General features: G+C 41.0%; 1 protein-coding gene across 2 annotated transcripts in view; it reads left to right on the top strand.

Moving 5' to 3' along the window:
- SCARB2 (scavenger receptor class B member 2) overlaps nt 1-24,130 on the top strand; it is a 78,267-nt gene that overhangs the window by 34,386 nt on the left and 19,751 nt on the right. The window contains exons 3-6 of one of the 2 annotated variants that reach the window (XM_068974849.1): nt 8,874-9,021; nt 10,592-10,780; nt 16,819-16,910; nt 22,299-22,418. In XM_068974849.1, coding sequence (XP_068830950.1) covers nt 8,874-9,021; nt 10,592-10,780; nt 16,819-16,910; nt 22,299-22,418 — 549 coding nt within the window. The remainder of the gene's footprint in view (nt 1-8,873; nt 9,022-10,591; nt 10,781-16,818; nt 16,911-22,298; nt 22,419-24,130) is intronic. The other variant, XM_068974850.1, reaches the window with a different exon arrangement.

Raw genomic sequence — 24,130 nt, 5'->3', positions numbered from 1 at the left:
GGCCCTCCCATCGAGCCTGGCTGCACCTCCCTTCCCAGCCACACCCCAAGCTGCGGGCTGCTCTTGCGGAACTGACTCCGCAATATGTAACCGCTTCCGCAGTGTGTAACCTTCCGCCCCACCGCACTTTGCTCACCCTCCACTGGAGAAACACTTGCTGTGCGGTTTCGTGGTGCCGCCTGCCTTGTTCTCACTCTGCTTCTGTTCGGAAACCCTGTCACTTCCCACCTTGGGGGAGCTGACTCCTTCCAGAACTAAGTGCGTTCAGGCCCCGCATTCCCTCGGGGCGCCCTTTCTAGTCGCCGCCCTCCTCTAAACTGACAGCTTGGGGTCAGCTTCAGAGCTCTTTCTACCTGTGAGGTAGCCCTGTAAACAGCAGCCTGCTGTGCTCTGCCTTGGATTCTCTGAGGACAGGACCCAGGTGTTAACATCTCTGCATCTGGAGAACTTACCAAGAGCCCCTCTCGCGTTGGGTTCAGTTCAGTTCAGTTCAGTCGCTCAGTCGTGTCCGACTCTGCGACCCCATGAATCGCAGCACGCCTGGCCTCCCTGTCCATCACCAACTCCCAGAGTTCACTCAGACTCACGTCCATCGAGTCAGTGATGCCATCCAGCCATCTCATCCTCTGTCACCCACTTCTCCTCCAGCCCTAATTCCTCCCAGCATCAGGGTCTTTTCCAGTGGGTCACTCTTTGCCTGAGGTGGCCAAAGTACTGCAGTTTCAGCTTTAGCATCAGTCCTTCCAATGAACAGCCAGGACTGATCTCCTTTAGAATGGACTGGTTGGATCTCCTTGCAGTCCAAGGGACTCTCAAGAGTCTTCTCCAGCACCACAGTTCAAAAGCATCAATTCTTTGGCACTCAGCTTTCTTCACAGTCCAACTCTCACATCCATACATGACCACTGGAACAACCATAGCCTTGACTAGACGGACCTTTGCTGGCAAAGTAATATCTCTTGCTTTTTAATATGCTATCTAGGTTGGTCATAACTTTCCTTCCAAGGAGTTAGCATCTTTTAATTTCATGGCTGCAGTCACCATCTGCCGTGATTTTGGAGCCCAAAAAACAAAGTCTGACACTGTTTCCACTGTTTCCCTGTCTATTTGCCATGAAGTGATGGGACTGGATGCCATGATCTTCGTTTTCTGAATGTTGAGCTTTAAGCCAACTTTTTCACTCTCCTCTTTCACTTTCAGCAAGAGGCTTTTTAGCTCCTATTCACTTTCTGCCATGAGGGTGGTGTCATCTGCATATCTGAGGTGATTGATATTTCTCCCGGCAATCTTGATTCCAGCTTGTACTTCATCCATCTTGGCATTTAACACTATGTACTCTGCATATAAGTTAAATAAGCAGAGTGACAATATACAGCCTTGACGTACTCCTTTTCCTATTTGGAACCAGTCTGTTGTTCCATGTCCAGTTCTAACTGTTGCTTCTTGACCTGCATATAGGTTTGTCAAGAGGCAGGTCAGGTGGTCTGGTATTCCCATCTCTTTCAGAATTTTCCACCGTTTATTGTGATCCACACAGTCAAAAGCTTTGGCGTGGTCAATAAAGCAGAACCAGATGTTTTTCTGGAACTCTTGCTTTTCCATGATCCAGCAGATGTTGGCAATTTGATCTCTAGTTCCTCTGCCTTTTCTAAAACCAGCTTGAACATCTGGAAGTTCACGGTTCATGTATTACTGAAGCCTGGCTTGGAGAATTTTGAGCATTACTTTACTAGCATGAGATGAGGGCAATTGTGCGGTAGTTTGCTCGTTCTTTGGCATTGCTTTTCTTTGAGATTAGAATGAAAAGTGACCTTTTCCAGTCCTGTGGCCACTGCTGAGTTTTCCAAATTGGCTGGCATATTGAGTGCAGCACTTTCACAGCATCATCTTTCAGGATTTGAAATAGCTCAACTGGAATTCCATCACTTCCACTACTTTGTTCATAGTGATACTTACTAAGGCCCACTTGACTTCGCATACCAGGATGTCTAGCTCTAGGTGAGTGATCACACCATCGTGATTATCTTGGTCGTGAAGCTCTATTTTGTACAATTCTTCTGTGTGTTCTTGACACCTCTTAATACCTTCTGCTTCTGTTAGGTCCATACCATTTCTGTCCTTTATCGAGCCCATCTTTGCATGAAATGTTCCCTTGGTATCTCTAATTTTCTTGAAGAGATCTCTAGTCTTTCCCATTCTGTTCTTTTCCTCTATTTCTTTGCATTGATCGCTGAGGAAGGCTTTCTTATCTCTCCTTGCTATTGTTTGGAATTCTGCATTCAGATGCTTATATCTTTCCTTTTCTCCTTTGCTTTTCCCATTGGGTACTAGAAGCTAATGTTTCATAAAGCACTTGGTATGTGTTCGGTAGTATTCTGACTGGATGACAAGCTTCTGAGGATTTAATTCTCATGGCAGCCCTACAAGGAAAGTGAGAGTGTTAGTCTCTCAGTTCAGTTCACTCGCTCAGTCAAGTCCGACTCTTTGCGACCCCATGAATCACAGCACGCCAGGCCTCCCTGTCCATCACCAACTCCCAGAGTTCATTCAGACTCATGTCCATCCAGTCAGTGATGCCATCCAGCCATCTCATCCTCGGTCGTCCCCTTTTCCTCCTGCCACCAATCCCTCCCAGCATCAGAGTCTTTTCCAATGAATCAACTCTTCACATGAGGTGGCCAAAGTACTGGAGTTTCAGCTTTAGCATCCGTCCTTCCAAAGAAATCCCAGGGCTGATCTCCTTCAGAATGGACTGGCTGGATCTCCTTGCAGTCCAAGGGACTCTCAAGAGTCTTCTTAATACCACAGTTCAAAAGCATCAATTGTTCGGCGCTCAGCTTTCTTCACAGTCCAACTCTTGCATCTGTACATGACCACTGGAAAAACCATAGCCTTGACTAGACGAACCTTTGTTGACAAAGTAATGTCTCTGCTTTTGAATATGCTATCTAGGTTGGTCATAACTTTCCTTCCGAGGAGTAAGCGTCTTTTAATTTCATCACTCAGTCACGTCCAACTCTTAGTGACCCCATGGACTGTGGCCCCCAACCCCCACCCCGCTCCTCTGTCCATGGTATTCTCCAGGCAAGAATACTGGAGTGGGTAGCCATTTCCTTCCCCAGAGGATCTTCCCGACCCAGGGATCAAATCTGGGTCTCCTGCATTGTAGGGGGATTCTTTACCGTCTGAGCCATCAGGGAAGCCTGCCTTACAAGGAAGGAATGATATTATTTCCATTTTATAGATGAGGAAACCAAGGCATGAAGCTAGTAACAGATGAAGCCAGGATTAAATGCAAAGCCTGGCAGTCAGATCTCAACCCACACTCTACCCAGTGTGCTCAGCCACTTCTTACAGGCATCTTCAACAGAGAGCCTTGTGTGAATGGAGGACAGAAATGACAAGGGAGATAGGATTATGTGGTGATATTGAATGTATCTAGTTTATCTAACACCTCTGAGAAATTAGATATGGCAGAGATGTTAGTTTTTCAACTGATTAAAATTTTTCCTTTTGATTTCCTGATCTCAGGCATATTGTTTGACTTCTGTGAGGTGAGGTTTTTGCATGAATCTTCAGGAGTTTAAAAAAAATTCTTTTTGTTTGTTTTAAAAAGTAAAAACTTCTTTAAAATGGTTTTAAATGAAGTAATCTCAATCATTTATTTCCCTGCCATATTAAAATAATTCTTGGGGCATAACTCAACCTTTTCTGAGTGACCAGGACCATCATTGTGATTCAGTTCATCAGTTCAGTCGCTCAGTCGTGTCCGACTCTTTGCGACCCCATGAATTGCAGCACGCCAGGCCTCCCTGTCCATCACCATCTCCCGGAGTTCACTCAGACTCACATCCATCGTTCACATAGACTCATGTTCGTGATGCCAACCATCCATCTCATCCTTGGTCGTCCCCTTCTCCTCCTGCCCCCAGTCCCTCCCAGCATCAGAGTCTTTTCCAATGAATTAACTCTTCGCACGAGGTGGCCAAAGTACTGGAGCTTCAGCTTTAGCATCAGTCCTTCCAAAGAAATCCCAGGGTTGATCTTCAGAATGGACTGGTTGGAACTCCTTGTAGTCCAAGGGACTCTCAAGAGTCTTCTCCAACACCACAGTTCAAAAGCATCAATTCTTCGGTGCTCAGCCTTCTTCACAGTCCAACTCTCACATCCATACATGACCACTGGAAAAACCACAGCCTTGACTAGACGGACCTTAGTCGGCAAAGTAATGTTTCTGCTTTTGAATATACTATCTAGGTTGGTCATAACTTTTTTTCCAAGGAGTAAGCGTCTTTTAATTTCATGGCTGCAGTCACCATCTGGTGTGATTTTGGAGCCCCCCAAAATAAAGTCTGACACTGTTTCCACTGTTTCCCTGTCTATTTCCCATGAAGTGATGGGACCAGATGCCATGATCTTCGTTTTCTGAATGTTGAGCTTTAAGCCAACTTTTTCGCTCTCCTCTTTCACTTTCATCAAGAGGCTTTTTAGTTCCTCTTCACTTTCTCCCATAAGGGTGGTGTCATCTGCATATCTGAGGTTATTGATATTTCTCCCGGCAATCTTGATTCCAGCTTGTGTTTCTTCCAGTCCAGCGTTTCTCATGATGTACTCTGCATATAAGTTAAATAAGCAGGGTGACAATATACAGCCTTGACGTACTTCTTTTCCTATTTGGAACCAGCCTGTTGTTCCATGTCCAGTTCTAACTGTTGCTTCCTGACCTGCATACAGATTTCTCAAGAGGCAGGTTAGGTGGTCTGGTATTCCCATCTCTCTCAGAATTTTCCACAGTTTATTGTGATCCACACAGTCAGAGGCTTTGGCATAGTCAATGAAACAGAAATATATGTTTTTCTGGAACTCTCTTGCTTTTTCCATGACCCAGCGGATGTTGTCAATTTGATCTCTGGTTCCTCTGCCTTTTCTAAAACCAGCTTGAACATCAGAGAGTTCACAGTTCAAGTATTACTGATGGCTTGGAGAATTTTCAACATTACCTTACTAGTATGTGAGATGAGTGCAATTGTGCGGTAGTTTGAGCATTCTTTGGCATTGCCTTTCTTTGGAATTGAAATGAAAACGGACCTTTTCCAGTCCTGTGGCCACTGTTGAGTTTTCCAAATTTGCTGGCATATTGAGTGCAGCACTTTCATAGCATCATCTTTCAGGATTTGAAACAGCTCAACTGGAATTCCATCACCTCCACTAGCTTTGTTCGTAGTGATGCTTTCTAAGGCCCACTTGACTTCACATTCCAGGATGTCTGGCTTTAGATTAGTGTTCACATCATCATGATTATCTGGGTCGTGAAGATCTTTTTTGTACAGTTCTTCCATGTATTCTTGCCACCTCTTCTTAATATCTTCTGCTTCTGTTAGGTCCATACCATTTCTGTCCTTTATCAAGCCCATCTTTGCATGAAATGTTCCCTTGGTATCTCTAATTTTCTTGAAGAGATCTCTAGTCTTTCCCATTCTGTTCTTTTTCTCTATTTCTTTGCATTAATCGCTGAAGAAGGCTTTCTTATCTCTTCTTGCTCTTCTTTGGAATTCTGCATTCAGATGCTTATATCTTTCCTTTTCTCCTTTGCTTTTCGCTTCTCTTCTTTTCACAGCTATTTGTAAGGCCTCCCCAGACAGCCATTTTGCTTTTTTGCATTTCTTTTCCATGGGGATGGTCTTGATCCCTGTCTCCTGTACAATGTCACGAACCTCATTCCATAGGCCCTTGAGATTAGCAAGTACCAAACTTTTCTGAGCCTGTGCTGTCCTGGGACTTTGACATCAGTAGGATTTATTATCAGCTTCTAAGTAGCAGGGACCATACCAGGTAGTTTTAAGTTGTTATTGCTCAGTTGCGTCCGATGCTTTGCAACCCTACAGACTGCAGCGCACCAGGCTTCCCTGTCCTTTACTATCTCCCCGAGTTTGCTCGAACTCATGTCCATTGAGTCGATGGTCCCATCCAACCATCTCATCCTCTGTTGTCCCATTCTCTTCTTGCCTTCATTCTTTCCCAGTATCAGGGTTTTTTCCAGTGAGTTGGCTCTTCCCATCAGGTGGCCAAAGTATTGGAGCTTCAGCTTCAGCATCAGTCCTTCCAATGAATATTCACGGTTGATTTCCTCCTGGGTTGACTGGTTTGATCTCCTTGCTGTCCAAGGACTCTTAAGAGTCCTCTGTGAAATCAAAAAGGATTGTGTGGTCAAACCTTTGGAAGAGCTGTACAGTCTCAGATATTTATATTACTGTGCATAACTTGCTGTTTAGTACTAGAGAAGAACAGAGACTCGTCTACTTTCATGCACGTGTAGGTAGGCATTTGTTTCTTGTTTGTTTGTCTCTTTATTTTAAAATCTAGAACAGGTTTAAGAGGCATCCTGATTTCTTTTCCTTCCCACCCCCCTCTTTTTTTTAAATTGTAGTATAATTGCTTTACAATATTGTATTCATTTCTGCTGTACAACTGTGTGAATCAGCTGTATGTATACGTAGATCCCTTCCCTGTGAACCTCTCATCCCACCCCTCTAGGTCATCACAGCTGGTTTTTTGTTTTTTAATTTTATTTATTTATTTTTCATTGTGCTGGGTCTTCATTGCTGCGAGGGCTTTTCTCTGATCGCAGTAAGCAGGGGCTGCTCTCTAGTTGTGGTACGCTGGCTTCTTGGTGCGGTGACTTCTCTTGTTTCCAAGAACAGGCTCTAGGCCTGCTCGGCTTCAGTAGTTGTGACTCCTGGCCACTAGACCACAGGTTCACTAGTTGTGGGGCACGGGCTTAGTTGCTCCAAGGCAGGGAGCAACTTCTGGATCTTCCGTATGGATCAGGGATCAAGCCCGCATCTCCTGCACTGGCAGGCTGATTCTTTACCAACTGAACCACACCAGATTAACCCCATAGAGCTGTTTTTGATAAATAACTATATTAAGTGATGAAATGATTATATCTGAGAGTCTTCAAAAGTTTTCAGATTTATATTAAAGCATTAAAATTATCCACATACCCTTTTCCAAGGGAAAAAAAGACTTACTTACAATTTACCTGAGATGTTAAGATTATTCATTTACAATCTAAGTAATGTCATTAAGCAGTTTATGACTGAGTGCCAGAGGTGTGGTATAGGGATGAGAAACCCAACTTGTGACTGTGGTCAGGAAAGGCCTCTGGAGGAGGTGGTGAGTAACCCCGTTGCCCAATGCCTGTGTCAGAATTATAAACTCTAAATTAGCTCTGTTCAATGGAAATAGATGTGAATCACCTATGCATTTCAGATTTTTCTAGTAACCACATTCAAGAAAGTAAAAAGAAACATGCAACTAATTTAAATAATATATGTTTATTTTACTCATTCTAAGATAGTATCATTTCTGAATGGAAAAGATGTGGTATGTATACACACACACAAACATACACATACAATTGAGTACTATTCAGCTATAAAAAAAGAACAAAATTTTGTCATTTGCAATAACTTAGATGTACTTAAAGGGCATTACGCTAAGTGAAATAAGTCATAGCAAGGTAAATTACTGTATGATATCACTTCTATGTGGAAGCTGAAAAATACAGCAAATTAGTGAATATGTAACAAAAAAGAAGTAGACTCACAGATATAGAGAACAAACTAGTGGTTACCAGTGGGGAGGGAACAAGGGCCAGTCTAAGGGTAGGGGAGTAACAGGTACACACTATTAGGTATAAAATAAGCTACAGGGTTATATTGCACAACACAGGGAATGTAGCCAATACTTTATAGTGACTATAAATTAATTTTTAAAATTGTGAATCACTATATTGTAAACCTGTAACTTATATTGCACAGCAACTATACTTCAATTTAAAAATAAACAGAATAAAATAGTATCTTTTAAACATGTAATCGATATTAAAACATTGGATATTTTACTTTTTTTTTTTTTTGGTACTGTTTTTGAAATCTGGTGTGTATCTCATCCTTACAACCCATTTCAGTTCCAATTAGCCGCAGTTCAAACGTTCAGCAGACACAAGCCTACCAGGTAAGACAACACAGCCCTAGATGGAACAGGAAGAACAGTATGCAGTCATGGGAGAGAAGGAAAAACATGGGAATTTAATGACCATATACTGGGGACCAGGCAGATGCACAACTGGCATGAGGCATTTAATGAACAAAACATCGGTCCTGTTTTTATGTAAAATTCTGATATTTTGTTCATCATGAATTTTTGGCATTAATTTTGATTTTTAAAATTGCATTAAAATATTATTTATTTTGTTTACAGAGTGTTTGGGCCCCTCTTACATTTTGTACCCAAGACAGGTGCATCATTTCCCTCACGCTAGTCCCAGGCCTGGCAATAGGCACTTCCTACCAACTTTGCCAATACCTCATTTGGGGGCACTCTCCCGAACCAGGCTGAACTGGATATCAAAACCATGAGTGAACTCCTCTAATTGACTAAGCCTTGGACATTCATTTTGTTAAATTAATTTTCAATTGAATTCAACTTAGAAATGAAAAGACACTGGTAGACATATTGAAATGGAAATTGAATCTATAAACTGAAAAATCTGAAAATGTTTTGGAACCAAACTATAACCTCAGAGAGAGTTATTGGCTTTGATTGCCTAGTCAAAGTAACCCCATATTGCTTTTCCAAATTATGGGTGAAAAGAAGGAAAGCAACAGGTTTTTTACTCTCTCTGGGGTCTTATTTCCTTCCCACATTATAGCTGGAATCTCCAGTGTTTAGGGGGGTCAGTATCTGCAGTTTCTCCCAGTATACTGAGAATGTTATATTGAAAATAACTTTAATGATGAAAGAAATGAAAATTGTATTACTTAACAAAGTGTTGCCTATTTTCAACAAGATCCTTTTCTTTCTTTTAGGGAACTCAGAAACAAAGACGAAATTCAATTTGGAGATAATGGAACAACAATATCCGCTGTGAGCAACAAGGCCTATGTTTTTGAACGAGACAAATCTGTTGGAGACCCGAAAATTGACTTACTTAGAACAATAAATATTCCTGCATTGGTAAGTAGGCATTTTAAATCTCATTATTGTGGATTTTAGAAGAAAGGTAAAAGCTAAGTCCATTACAGTTTTACTTTTCAGTTCCGTCCAGTTCAGTCACTCAGTCATGTCCGACTCTTTGCGACCCCATGAATTGCAGCACGCCAGGCCTCCCTGTCCATCACCAACTCCCGGAGTTTACCCAAACTCATGTCCATCGAGTCGGTGATGCCATCCAGCCATATCATCCTCTGTCGTCCCCTTCTCCTCCTGCCCCCAATCCCTCCCAGCATCAGGGTCTTTTCCAATGAGTCAACTCTTCGCATGAGGTGGCCAGAGTATTGGAGTTTCAGCTTTAGCATCAGTCCTTCCAGTGAACACCCAGGACTGATCTCCTTTAGGATGGACTGGTTGGATCTCCTTGGGGCTTTTAGGAGTTATTAAGTTATATATGTAGGTGTATATATATATTTTTAATATGTACATATTTTAATTTTTTAATATGTGTATGTATATATATATATTTCCCCTTCCATTCTTTAAAGTTGATTTTAGACTTTTTGAGGTTTTTCAAATGTGGTCTCTTCAAATGGTGACAAAGTGCAAATTTTAAGATTTTTTTTTTCAGTTTCTTCCTGTGTGTTCAGGATCAGACTTGTGCAAATAAGCATGTCTCTAGGATTTTGGAGGGTAGCTGATCATATTTAAAGTGTTTATTTTCCCTCTTGTTTTTGTTCAGAAACTCTAGCAATAGAATTTGCTTGCTACTTTTTTTTCTTTTTAGCTTCTTATTTTGTATTGAGGTGTATCTGGTTCATAGTGTTGTGATAGTTTTAGGTGAACGGTGAAGGGTCTCAGCCATATACAGACATGTATCCATTCTCCTCCAAACTCCCCTCCCATCCAGGCTGGCACAGTATAACACTGAGTAGAGTTCCAGTAGGTCCTTGTTGGTTATCCATTTTAAATATAGTAGTGTGTACATATTTAGCTTCCTATGATGGATTTTTTTAATCCTTAAAATATGTATTGACTTTCCCCCATCTCCTTTTAAATAGCAGAGACTAGGCTATTGAAGACAACCTAGTATTGGGCTCTGTTTTTAACGGCAATTATAGCTAATAGAAATACATGAGACCCAAGAAACTTCTACTCATTCCCTCGGAGGCTCCCATCCTAACTCCTAGGTGACCACTACATATGCGCCTGGACCTGGAAAGTATTAGACCCCGGATCAGGCCCAGCCCAGCTGCGTAATGGGGCAGTATATGCGGGTGCCCCCAGCCTCCAGCCCTGATCAGGAGGAAGATAGTGCCATCTTGTGGCAACGATGCCAATGCACTGCAAGAGTTGTTCCCTTTCTGTGGTTCCTGGGTTGCAAGTGAGGATCTCATTTACGAAATGTAATACTGAGAAAGGACAATAAGTGAAGAGATTTATTCTTCACGCTCAGCCAGAGAGGAGCTCACTGGCTGATTTTTCAGCTGTTTGATCTCAATACTTACATTTAGGTCTGCAGCCCCCTTTGCTGAAGGGACGGTAGGTGGTTGGGGTGCAGACACAGCTGTCTGAATTTGCCTGTGCTCCTCAGACCGCCATGGAATGGAGCCAGCTGCCCTTACTCCGGGAGTTCATCAAGGCCCTGCTGAAGGCCTATCGGCAGAAGCTCTTTGTGACCCACACGGTGGATGAACTGCTCTGGGGTTACAGAGATGAAATCTTATCCCTCATCAGCGTTTTCAAACATGACGTCTCTCCCTATTTTGGCCTGTTTTATGGGGTAAGTCGATTTTTCTTTTCAGAAACTGTGTGTTCAGCTGAAGAGGAGGGCACTGCAAGCCAGATTATATCTTCACTTTGGGTGAATTACTTGGCACTCTTGATCTCTTGTAGAGTATGTGAAAAATAAGAAAGTGCTTTAGTAGGGGAAGAAAAACTTCTCCTACAATTTCAACATGCTACCAGTACTGACTTTGAATGAGTGTGAAAAAATGTATGAAGTGGGGCTGTGCCATTAATCTTTCAAAGTGTCATAAATATGAGTGATCAATGTCAAGTTTCGATGGCTTAGTGACTAAACCCATGGATCAGCCTGACAAAGGCAAACGAGAAACTAAATAGGGTTGTGATAGTACGTTAGGGATGGGAAGTACTTATTATATTTTAAGACATCTCATTTGTGAAAGATGTTGGATAATTTGAAACTACATGTGCCCTTCACCTATGATTTATTTAGCTTATAAGTGGAATTTTGCATCATTTCTTTGCAGATTTTATTTACTTTGATTTGCAACCCCAAAAATGGGCTTCCCTGGTAGCTCAGCTGGTAAAGAATCCACCTCCAAGGCAGGAGACCCTGGTTCGATTCCTGGGTCGGGAAGACCCACTGGAGGAGGGACAGGCTACGCACTTCAGTATTCTTGGGCTTCCTTGGTGGCTCAGCTGGTAAAGAATCTGCCTGCAGTGGGTTCAGTCCCTGGGTTGGGAAGATCCTCTGGAGAAGGGAAAGGCTACCCACAACGGTATTCTGGCCTGGAGAATCCCATGGACTGTGTAGTCTATGGCATTGCAAAGAGACGGACATAACTGAGCAAACCAAAACTATCAGCATTCAAGTAATTATTATTTGAAGTATATGTTATTAACTGCTTGAGCTTGAAATAAACAAAAAGTGAAAGTGAAAGTGTTAGTTGCTCAGTCCTGTCCAGCTCATGGCAACCCCATGGACTGTAGCCCTCCCGGCTCCTCTGTCCATGGGATTCTCCAGGCAAGAATATTGGAGTGGGTTGCTGTTCTCTTCTTCTGGGGATCTTCCCCACCCAGGGATCGAACCCGCATGTCTCACATCTGCGTTGGAAAGTGGGTTCTTTACTGCTAGTGCCACCTAAAAGCAATTAAAGTCTGTATCCCCCTGCCCGCCCCTCCCCCCCCAAAAAAAAACTTGAGTAAAATGGATAGTTGAAAGGTTGATAAATGACAAACTTAAACTCAGGAAGAGAGGGTAAGTTCAGGGCAGGATATGTAATTGTGATTAATTTCCCCATCTTTAAATTTGTTGTTATTCTCTGGCTCTAACTACTGAAGAATATCACCTTATCCTGTAATCTCTTAGCATTTCAGTTGGTAAATGGTGGTAACACAGCCCCTGTACTGTCAGGGATATATAACACTTAAAAACTATGGTTAACAATATGGTTAACAACTTTTACATATTACCTTCACAAGAGGAGGAGGGTCCTAGGACTAGGGTCCCACCAACCCTAAATCCTTCCCTCTGGGCAAGCAGACCCAATCAATGTTCCCTGGAAGGTTCCATCTGACAGGAGCCCAGCTTCCATGGGACCAGAGGAAGCACTGATTTCTTGTTGTGACTAAACTTCTGTCTAGAAATAATTTCAGGGAAACTCCCTACAGAGAGATACAAAGGCTACCACCCATCTGCCAAGTAGATTCTATTCCTCATACCTCAGTATTTCTCTGATAATTTTCGTTGTATAGCTTGCTTTTTGTTTTTACACTGACCTCATCAGATTTATGGGGCTTCCCAGGTGGCGCTAGCAGTAAAGAGCCCATCTGCCAACGCAGGAGACATAAGAGATGTGGGTTTGATCCCTGGGTCAGGAAGATCACCCAAAGGAGGAAATGGCAACCTACTCCAGTATTCTTGCCTGGAGAATCCCATGGACAGAGGAGCCTGGTGGGCTACAGTCCATGGGGTCACAAAGAGGTGGACATGATTGAGGCAACTTAGCATGCATGCATGCCTCAGACTTATAACTAATATCCTTAAATACCTTTTAAAAATGTAATTCACATTTACAGGCTGATTTAAGAAATTGGTAGTTTTGCTTTCCCACAGGAAGAATGTGTTGGTTTTCTTTATTTTTTCTTCTTTCTTTGCCTCCACTGTAACTCTATAAAACCTCATTAGTGAAAAACCCTAGCATTGCTCAGTTGGATTAGTACCTGGCATGGATTTCCCACGTTCAGGAAAAGAGCGTGAGACATCGACTCAGAGGGGCTGGATCCACGTCCTGACTTTAATAACCAAGGGACTTTTCTGACCCTCAGTTTCATCATTTGTAACTTGAGAATAAAGGTATCCACACTTCAAAGCTTGTTTGAAATAGCCAAAATGAGAGTCCACAAGAGTGCTTTGCAAAGTATAAATTGCAACACACATTTCAGGAACCGGTTTTTTCTTTTCTGTGACTTACTCAGAAAAGAAGACCCTGAATTACTAATAATATGAACGACTGGTATATGTTTCCATTTTGGAGCCGAATAAACTCTCTCTACTGTTGTTTTTAAAAAGGCAAAGGTGTTTTTTGTTCAGTTTTTTGTCTGCTCTAGCCAAATACTGACTCTGTCGCCAGCAGTACAGAGATCCACACTTGGGCTGCCATTCATTCAAGACTGGGACCGACCGTGGGCTTGTGTACTTTGCTGGCACCTACTGCTCTGCACCTGTCTGAGCCTGGCCTCCAGTCTTTCCTTAATCCCAGTGGTATCTACCACATATCCCTCTGATCCCCTAGACCATTCCACCAGCTTCACTGCACCTTGTGACTAAAGAAGAAAACCTTAGTTAAGGCCATCGAACATTTTATCCTTAAAGACTTTAATGATGAAACAATCAAATGATTTGGTTGTTTCATCTTTAAATGGCAGGACAGAATGTGAGAGTGAGTAGGAAGAGGTGATACAAGACAGTGTGAGAGAGCAAGACGGCTCCCAAGAGCAAGAGGCCTGGCTGGGTGTCTCTTAGTTGCCTACTGGAAAGCCAGTCAGGATATCTGTACCTGTTGATTTTAAGGTACCTCTGTTTTCCTTGGCATAAAAGAGTTCAAGCACCTCCCAGTGAGTGTGGATTCTTGGATGTGTTATATAGAATGATGGTGGCTGGGAAGGATCTTTGAGAAGTCAGCCAGTCCTATTGCATGGATGGATTATGCATGTATTACGCTAGGAGTATGAATGATGTCTTATTCTCAGAACATTTCTCAACCTCCTGCAGTAATATGTTTCTTGTATGCAACCCACATCCCTACTGCAACAACACAAAACCTATTTATTCCTATTTGTCTTCAAACAACAAAAGTTCTAGTGAGTAACAAGGAAGCATTGATATTCTGTGTCTGACTCTTAGGCCACTAACAGTTGGGGAGAACTCTGAGTGACTGAAATCTTTAAATGCTTACCCACTTAGCTTAGCCTACATTGGAGTTAGTTGGAGGACTGCAAGAAGTAACACACGTGTCTTTTTAAAATTTGGTGGTTCAGCATTCTTCTGTGTGAGTATGCTTCTACGTTATTGTATGTTCACGTTGTTGCTCTCAAAGAGAGGTCCCTTCTCATATCTTAAAGTCATGTAAAGCTTCATATGTGGAACACAATGTGACTATTATGTATGTGGACAGTGTTGACATACTGACATAGTTCGTGAAATAATATTGTGATGAAAAGGACCCAGGTAGGCCAAAAAAAAAAAAAAAATTGAAAAGAGAATTCACAAAGGATATGAATGTTTTTTAAGGCAAAGGACTGAATGAAAAAAGAATTCAACCTCACTGAATACAGAAATGCAAAAAGAAATAAGAAACCCTTTTTTTGTTGTTGACTCAATAAGCGAAGTTTAACAAAAGGCATCTGAGGAATGTAAACTGATGTATCTTGCTCTTTCCACTGAGTGATCTTGAGCAACTTGCTCATGTGTTTCAAAAGCTTTAAAAATGTTAATGTTCTTTTAGCTAGCAATATCACCTTTAGTGGTCTATTTAGAAAATAAAAAGTTTTTAATCATAAAGATATACATACATTATTCATAGTAGCAAAAATTTTTAAACTAAATATTTAGTAATAAGAAAGTGGTTAAATTATTTCCACCTAATATGAAGTCATTAAGTTGAACCTAGGAAGAACTTTTTTAGGAAGAACAGGAAATATACAAATAACTAAAGAAATTGTATATATGTATAAAAATTGTGTGTGGCTTATGCCACACATATGTATATTACATATATATGTATAAGTTCTATAAACAAATTTTCTGTAGAAAAAAAGATTAAAAAGAAACAGACCAAAATACTGAAAAAAAAAGTGTATGTTGCTTCTTAAATTCCTCCACTTAACTCAAATGTGGTCTAAGCTAAGCGGTTAAACATTTAAATGTTTCAGAGTAACTCGTGCATTTCCCGGAAACCAAAACTCCATCTCAGGTGAAGAACTTGCAAGAATGTACAGAGTATCTGTGCCATTAAGAAGTGTAACCTGGAAAGAATATACAACTCAAGAAAATTTTGGTTGAAGAATGGAATTATGTGTAGTCAGGTCCTGGCCCTGGATTTATGCTTTTTTTAATTTTTTAATTGAGATAGAATTCATTTAACATAAAATTCAGCATTGAAAAGTATACAATTCAGTGGCCTTTATTATATTCACACAGTTGTGCAAGTGCCACCACTGTGTAATTCCAGAACCTGCCCCAAAACCTGCCCCATAACCCACAGACTGTTAGCAGTCTCTTCCATTCCTCATTCCCACCAGTTCCCGGTAACTTGAATCTACTCTCTCTATGTATAGATATGCCTATTGTGGACATACATATAAATGGAATGGAATTTATATGTTGTGGCATATATCAGCACTTCATTCTTTTTCAAGGCTGAGTAATAGTCTATTGTATGGATATACCACACTTTGTTTATCCATTCTTCAGTTGATGTATATTGAATTTATTTATACTTTTGGCAATTAATAATGCTGCTATGAACATTTGTGTACAGGTTTTTATATGGCCATTAGAGATAAATTTTGGAGCAGAATTCTCGGGTATATTATAGAAGTGGAATTTTGGAGTCTTATGGCAACATTATGTATAACTTTTTGACTAGCTGACAAACTGTTTTCCATAGCAACTGCCACATTTTACATTCACACCATCAGTGTAGAAAGGCTCTAGTTTCTCCACATCTTCACCAACATTTGGTGTTTTCCTTTTTTTAAAATATCCCTCCTCATGGGTATGAAGTTGTATCTCATTGTGGTTTTGATTTGCATTATTCTAATAACTGATAATATTGAGCATCTTTTCATGTTTTTATTGGTTATTTAGATAATTTCTTTGGAGAAATGTCTCTTCAATTCTCTGTCCATTGTTTAATTGGGCTCATACTTTTTAAAAGCATAAAGTAATAATATGGCCAATATGGGATTTAACAAATAGTCACTCTATTCCCTAGTTCTGGTTCAGTCTCATGAGGCATGTAGGTTCTACTAGGGCAGTTTCATAAAGATTAAATGTGCTGGTTACTGTATCATTTAGGGTTCTCTAGAAAAACAGAATCAGTAGAGATTTGTATATTTATTGAGGGATTTATGTTGTGTTGGCCAGAACGTTCATTTTGCTTTGCCCCTAGGGTGTTACAGAAAAACCCAGATGAACTTCCAGCAAACCCAGGATTAAGGAATTGGCTTATATGATTGTGGGGGCTGCCAAGTGGCAGGTATGAAATCCATGGGACAGGCTAGCAGGCTGGAAACTCAGGCAAGATTTCTATGCTGTAGTCTTAAGGAAATAATTTTTTTTCCTCCAGGAAACCTCAGATTTTGCTTTTAGAGCTTTCAGCTGATTAAATGAGCCTACGTTCATTATCAACAGTAATCTCCTTTACTAAAGCTGAACTGATCACATCTACAGTATATAGCAACATCTAGAGTATTGTTTGGCCAAACAACTAGGCACCAGAGCCTGGCCAAGTTAACACATAAAATAAACCATCACAGTTATCTTAAATAACCATATTCACTTATTTTCAGAAAAATGGGACTAATGACGGAGACTATGTTTTTCTAACTGGAGAAGACAATTACCTTAACTTTTCCAAGATTGTGGAATGGAATGGAAAAACGTAAGTCTAATGGCTTATCAGTATAATTATGTTTTCAATTTTCATTTAAATTGAATGTCCACTTCTGCTTTATTTTTTTTAAAAATTAGCACAATCATTTTTGGGTAAAAATATATCAATTAAAATCTATAATTATGTAAAATATCCTATAATATAAATAATATAGTCTAAACATGTAAAATTATTATTTTGTAAATCAGGATCGGGGTAAGGTACTCCACAGATTAAATACTAAGTTATTAGTATTAGTATACAATTATTAGTATTAGTATACAATTACCATATAATGATATGTAGGTTTCTCATGGTTACAGCATGAATCACAAGCCAGTGAAAAGTTTCACTTTTCCACTTGCTATTGTTTGTTGTTTAGTTCCTCAGTCATGTCCGACTCTTTTGCAGCCCCGTGGACTGTCCTCTGTCCATGGGATTTCCCAGGCTATAGTACTGGAATGGGTTGCCATTTCCTCCTCCAAGGGATCTTCCTGACCCAGGGATCGAACCCACATTGAGTGATGTGTCTCTGCTAGGCAAATATTTTTCAAATTGCTGCCTGTTTGCGGGGAAGGAAAGAATTTTTTTTCTATTTTTAATATAATTTAATGATTGTACATTGTGTCTCTTTTATGATGAAATACATTTCAGTTCATTGCTATAGAATTTCAAAATTATTTCACATTTATAATTTGTAAACAAACCAGCTCCAAAACCAAATTTCTGCAAAAAGGAACTGAGGCAGCTTGCAATTAAGTCACACATAAAGCAAAATAATTTTTTTAGGTCATAGAAATCTTCAAGAAAAAGGAGGCTAATTATTCAGGGACTGTGGTAAGAGAAATTTTCTTCTTGAACATTAAATTTACTTTAAAGCTTCCCAGAAATACAGGCAAGAAAACTGATGTGGAATATTATCTTTACAATTTTCTATAAAGCAAAAACTTGTTAAATTAAAAAAACTTTTTAAATTTGTTATAACACATATATCCAGGTGCATACACATATATTTACATACACATATACATACTCCTTCCTAAGGATATAAGAACCCTGAAAGAATATAAGAAACTGGCAAAAGTGTTGCCTTTGGAGGCATAACTAGATGACTGGGTACGAGGCTAAGAGAGAAATTTACTTGTAAACATAATATAGCTGGATTTTGTTTTAAAGCCAATCTGTTGTTTTCTTTTAATAGAGTTTAATCCTTCTAAATATGTGTTGTAACTACTGATACAATTACTGTATAATGATATATTATTTCATATATTTACACTTATTCGACATTCTTTTTCACCCTTAGCTGGTTATGTCTATTCTACCCTTAGATTATACTTAATAGTTTTTTTTTTTCTAACAGAATCTAAAGTTAGCTATTATCTTTCTTCTTCCAATGAAATGATACCTTTACCCATTTCTTAACACAGCGTCTGTGTTATTCTTGTCTACAACTTGTTTCACCTTTTTAGGAAGCCAAATATAACTTAAAAGTTCATTATTTTTATAGTAAATTAAAATACCAATGTATTTTATTAATTTGTTGGTATTTTTCTTCTCACATCTTCCCTTTGGGTTTAGTTTTCTTATTGCTGAAGATCATTAGTACAGTGGTTCTCAAACAGGGGCAGTTTTGCTCCCCAGAGGACACTGGGTGATGTCTGGACACATATCATCACAACTGGAGGTCGCTACTGGCATCTACTGGGTAGAGACCTGGGATGCTGCTACACATCCTGCAGTGTACAAGACAGTCCCCTACAGAGAGTTCCATCAGTTCAGTTCAGTCCAGTTGCTCAGTCGTGTCCGACTCTTTGCAACCCCATGACTGCAGCATGCCAGGCCTCCCTGTCCATCACTAACTCCCGGAGTTTACTCAAACTCATGTCCATTGAGTCGGTGATGCCATCCAACCATCTCATCCTCTGTCGTCTCCTTCTCCTCCCTCCTTCAATCTTTCCCAGCATCAAGGTCTTTGCAAATGAGTCAGCTCTTCACATCAGGTGGCCAGAATACTGGAGTTTCAGCTTCAACATCAGTCCTTCCAGTGAACACTCAGCACTGATCTCCTTTAGGATGGACTGGTTGGATCTCCTTGCAGTCCAAAGGACTCTTAAGAGTCTCCTCCAACACCACAGTTCAAAAGCGTCAGTTCTTTGGCACTCAGCTTTCTCTATAATCCAACGCTCACATCCATACATCGGGCCCAAAATGTTACTGGGTTGTTTGTTGTTGTTGAGTTGCTAAGTTGTGTCCGACTTTTTGGACTGCAGCATGGACAACCCCATGGACTGCAGCACCCCTGGTTTCCTTGTCCTTCATCATTTCCCAGAGCTTGCTCAAGATCATGTCCATTGAGTCGTTGATGCCATCCAACCATCTCATCCTCTGTTGTCCCCTTCTCCTGCCTTCAATCTTTACCAGCATCAGGGTCTTTTCTGATGAGTTGGCTCTTCACATCAGTTGGCCAAAGTGATGGAGCTTCAACTTCAGCATCAGTCCTTCCAATGAATATTCAGGGTAGATTTCCTTTAGGATTGACTGGTTTGATCTCCCTGGGACTCTCAAGAGTCTTCTACATCACCACAATTCAAAAGCGTCAATTCTTCCGCATTTTGCCTTCTTTATGGTTCAACTCTCACATCCATACATGACTATTGGAAAAACTGAAGCTTGGCTATACTAGGTTGGGAAATCCTATATTAGTAGTTGTTTCAGTGGGTGGTAAAATTTCTTAGACTTTGCATATTTAAAAATATCTTTATTTCACATTCAGTTTTTAATGATTTTAGTTTGGTATAGAATTCTAGTTTGACAGTTCAAAATTATGAATATACCACTCCATTTACTTTTGATTATCTTTTTCCTTGACTTTATTGCAGTTTTACTACAACATAATCCAAATTTGAATTTATTTTATTTATTCTGTTCAGCCCTTGGAGCATACTTTAAATCTAAGGCTTTCTATCTTTCTTAAAATTTGGGAAACTTTGAACAATTATCTCTTAAATTATTGCTTCTCTGTTATTCACCCTATTCTCACTACTGTCCCCCAAACTCTCACTAAACGTTTATTGAAGCCTCTTGATATAGTCTCTATATCTTGATCCTTCCATTTTTAATCTTCCTAAGATTATATCTGTGTAAATTCTTTGAAGTAATATTTCATTTAGCCTGTTCTTTCCAACTATGTACAGTCTAGAGTTTATCCCAATAGAGAGTTTTTCTTTCAGAAACTGTTTCTATTCTGAAGATTATCTACTTTTTATTCTTTGGGTCTCTCTAGAGAAGACTCTTGAGAGTCCCTTGGACTGCAAGGAGATCCAGCCAGTCCATCCTAAAGGAGATCAGTCCTGGGTGTTCATTGGAAGGACTGATGCTGAAGCTGAAACTCCAGTACTTTGGCCACCTGATGTGAAGAGCTGGCTCATTTGAAAAGACTGTGATGCTGGGAAAGATTGAGGGCAGGAGGAGAAGGGGACGACAGAGGACGAGATGGTGGATGGCATCACTGACTCGATGGACATGGGTTTGGGTGGGCTCCAGGAGTTGGTGATGGACAGGGAGGCCTGGTGTGCTGCGGTTTATGGGGTCGCAAAGAGTCGGACACGACTGAGCGACTGAACTGAACTCTTAGTTTATTCTTCCTTTTTTATTTGTTAGTAGTTTACTGTTCCTTTTGAAGGATGCTGTTCTTTCATTTGTGTCTTTGAGGATACTAAACAGCCTATTTATTAACCAGATTGTTCAGTTACTTTAATTTCTTCAAAAGTGAATTCATCTTATCATTGTTGATTTTGTTGCCTATCTCTTAGCATAAGTTGCTTTCATTAAAAAAATGTTAACTTGCAGAATTATTTTCATTGGTAAGTCTGTTATCTATCCACCTGCTCATCCATCCAACTATCCATCCATCCTCTCACCTCTCCCTAGGTAGCAGGTATGCAGAAGTCCACCCAGTAACCCCTCAAACCAGTATACATGGTGGACCTCCACCTCAAAATTATGCAGAGCATGAGAAAGTTAGATACCATCACCGACTCAGTGGACATGAGTTTGAGCCATCTCTGGGAGAGAGTGGACAGGGAAGCCTGGTGTGCTGCAGTCCATGGGATTGGAAATAGGCACCCATGACTTAGCAACTGAACAATATCACAGATCTGGCCAAAAAATCAGCAGGCATCTTAGCCCAGGGTCTGGTTATAAGGTGTCTGGAGCTTTCTGCCTCCCTGTGACTCAGCTTTGCTTTCTTCAGCCTTTCTTGCTGAGCAGAAAAAATCCCTGCCCTAGATCCTGATTTCAAGCCCTTGATGGACCACCTTTAATCCTCACCAACCTCAGAATCTAGACCTGCAGATCTTTCTCTTGGCTTCCATACCTGCAGCCCAGTAGGCCAGCAGCTTTATCCTTCTCACTGCTTGGCATTTAACACCTTTCATGGTCGAAAAAGATGTTTGTGCTTGAGTAGAGTATAGACCTTTTAAATGTTCTCTTTTATGGTTTATCAACCACTGCTCTGTGATTTTACTTGGAAGAGACCCTTAATACATGAATTTAGAATTTCACCTTGACCAGAAGTTGGAAGAATTCCTATTTTTTGCCCATTCCTTCCTATCTTTTGCATTTTATACCATTGTTCAAGGAATTAATTTTTAAAAACCTGCTATCTCAACTGTGCTCTTAGTGAGTATAAAATCAATTCAAAATTAAGCTTTCTTGTGACCCAAGAGAAGTTAATTTTGGATCAGAGAGCTGTTTGGAGGGGAGGCAGTTAATGACCTGTTGTGAATATTATCTTCTTGAACATGTCTGTCCAGAGTTCATCTGACTGTGGGCTGGCTGTGAACACGGCTGTTGTGAATGGCAAATTGGATCACTGCTTAAAGCACATGGATATTTCTAAATCTTTACAGGAGATCCTCAGTTTTGAAGGAAGGGAAGAAGGATGTTTGACTGTTTTCTCTGTCAGAACTGATATTTGGAAATCAGGGCCCTGCTTTTCCCCTTTTCATCCAATTCCCAACCAATATCGCCCTGGTGTCTGCGTGTGAACAAGGTTCTGTGGGTAGCCAGCTCCCAGTTAGGTCTTGAAAAGTCCAGACCATTATATAAAAAAAAAAGCCTAGGGACTTTGCTGGTGGTCCAGTGGTTAGGAATCCTCCTTCCAATACAGGGACTGTGTGTTTGATCCCTGGTCTGAGAACTAAGACCCCACATGCTGCAGAGCTACTAAGCCTGTGCACCACAACTAGAGAGCCCACATGCCACAATAAAGGGTCCTTGTGCCACAGCTAAGACCCGACGAAGCCAAAAATACATAGATAGATATATGTATCTTTAAAAATAGCCTAAAATCCAGTGTGGCCATCTGGACTCTTTCTTGTTTCCCTGTGACAGGTCGCTTGACTGGTGGACAGCAGATGAGTGCAATATGATCAACGGAACAGATGGAGACTCTTTTCACCCATTAATCACCAAAGATGAAGTCCTTTATGTCTTCCCATCTGATTTTTGCAGGTAAGAACTTGAAATGTGACGACTGTACAGGCGCCAAAAATATGAGGGATGTATATAATTGCACTTATTTGATGAGGATATTTGTGCTTAATGAGTGACCAGCAATAATGGCATATTGAGAAACAAGAGAAAGTGTAGCCGTTCACAGACCAGCTGTGTTGGTTGGAATACCAGCTCCACCACTTACAGCTGTGTGACTTGGGAACATTATTTAACTACTGTTTGCCTCACTGTCCTCATTTATAAAGTAGGGACAGAAATAGTTGCCTACCTTGGGAGTTGTTTTGAGGATAAATTAGTTACTTTCATAAAATACTTAGCCCAGGGCCTGTCACACAGTAAAGAATATTAGCTCTTCATTATTATGATGTCCTCTATCAGGTGTGAAATTTGCTCTGGTCTTCTTCCAATTGGTGCATAGAAGATAAATCATACCGTGGTCCATACTTCAGAGTTCATAGGTCTTTGCTGAGTGCTAACCTTCCTGTTGAGCATATCTGCTCACCCTTGCCCACATCTATCCCTCTCTCCCACCTGCTGTTTCTCTCCAGACACCCATGATGAAGCCCCCTCCGTGGGAGGAAGGCATCCTACTCCACACCCTGACTCCCATCTCCCTGTCGTTACCTCTCCTTCCGCCCTTCACCATCACACTGCTCAGATGAGTAGCTGATCACACAGCCTCCCTTTCCTCTCCCGCACCCTCCTGCAAGGCTTTTTATGAGACTTCTCTTCAGTTGGACGTCACCTAGTTACCTTTGACCCTATGGCGTCTACGTTCTCAAGAATGGCTGTTCTTCTGGCTTTCATTTATTGTTCAGTCACCAAAGCGTGTCCATGACCCCATGGACTGCAGCATGCCAGGCTTCCCTGTCCCTCACCATCTCCCAGAGTTTGCCCAAGTTCATGTCTATTGAATAGGAGATGCCATCCAATCATCTCATCCTCTGTCGCCCCCTTCTCCTTCTGCCCTCAATCTTTCCCAGCATCAGAGTCTTTTCCAGTGAGTCGGCTCTTCGCATCAGGTGGCCAAAGTATTGGAGCTTCAGCATCAGTCTTTCCAAAGAGTATTTAGGGTTGATTTCCTTTAGGATGGACTGGTGTGATCTCCCTGCTGTCCAAGGGACTCTCATATTTCACACAGTTGAGCACCTCCCCAGCTAGCCCTGTCAGAATCACTGTAAATCTCCCTCATCTCTTGCACTAAATTAGCCGCAAATGCTATTCATCCTCCTCAGAAAGAGCTCTTCTTTCACTCCCCACTCTCTGTGCCACAGTGCAGACCTTTTCCAGCTCTGGAGCGGACTATCAGTCACCTTCCAGCCAGCTGTTCTACCTGGTCAATATTTGCAGAAGGACCGAAGAAAGAGAACATGTTTGAGTGCAATGAGTGAGACAAGGAAACCTAGAAGGGCAGGAGGGGCTTATTAAAGATTTGCCACAGAGGAAACTTATTCTTGTCTGGAACCACCACTTGTGAAGAGCCACTTGGCAGTGCTTAGCAATGCCAAAGACCTCCAACCCCATGGTTTCACACGCCTCTCCAACATGGGTTCCCTAGCCTGAAGAACTTGGGTACCTATGTGAGGGAGACTTACATGTCGATTGTAGTTAAGAAAACATTGGAAGTGTTGCCAGAAATAACCAATAAATGATCTATAATTGGCATAGAAAAGTTTTACTTGAGCCAAACTGAGGGCTGTAGCCCAGGA

Source organism: Capricornis sumatraensis, chromosome 7 (assembly GCF_032405125.1).
Source record: "Capricornis sumatraensis isolate serow.1 chromosome 7, serow.2, whole genome shotgun sequence".
NCBI classification, from domain to species: Eukaryota; Metazoa; Chordata; class Mammalia; order Artiodactyla; family Bovidae; genus Capricornis; species Capricornis sumatraensis.
Note: the sequence above shows the minus strand (reverse complement) of the source record. Positions and strands in the feature narration are given on the sequence as shown.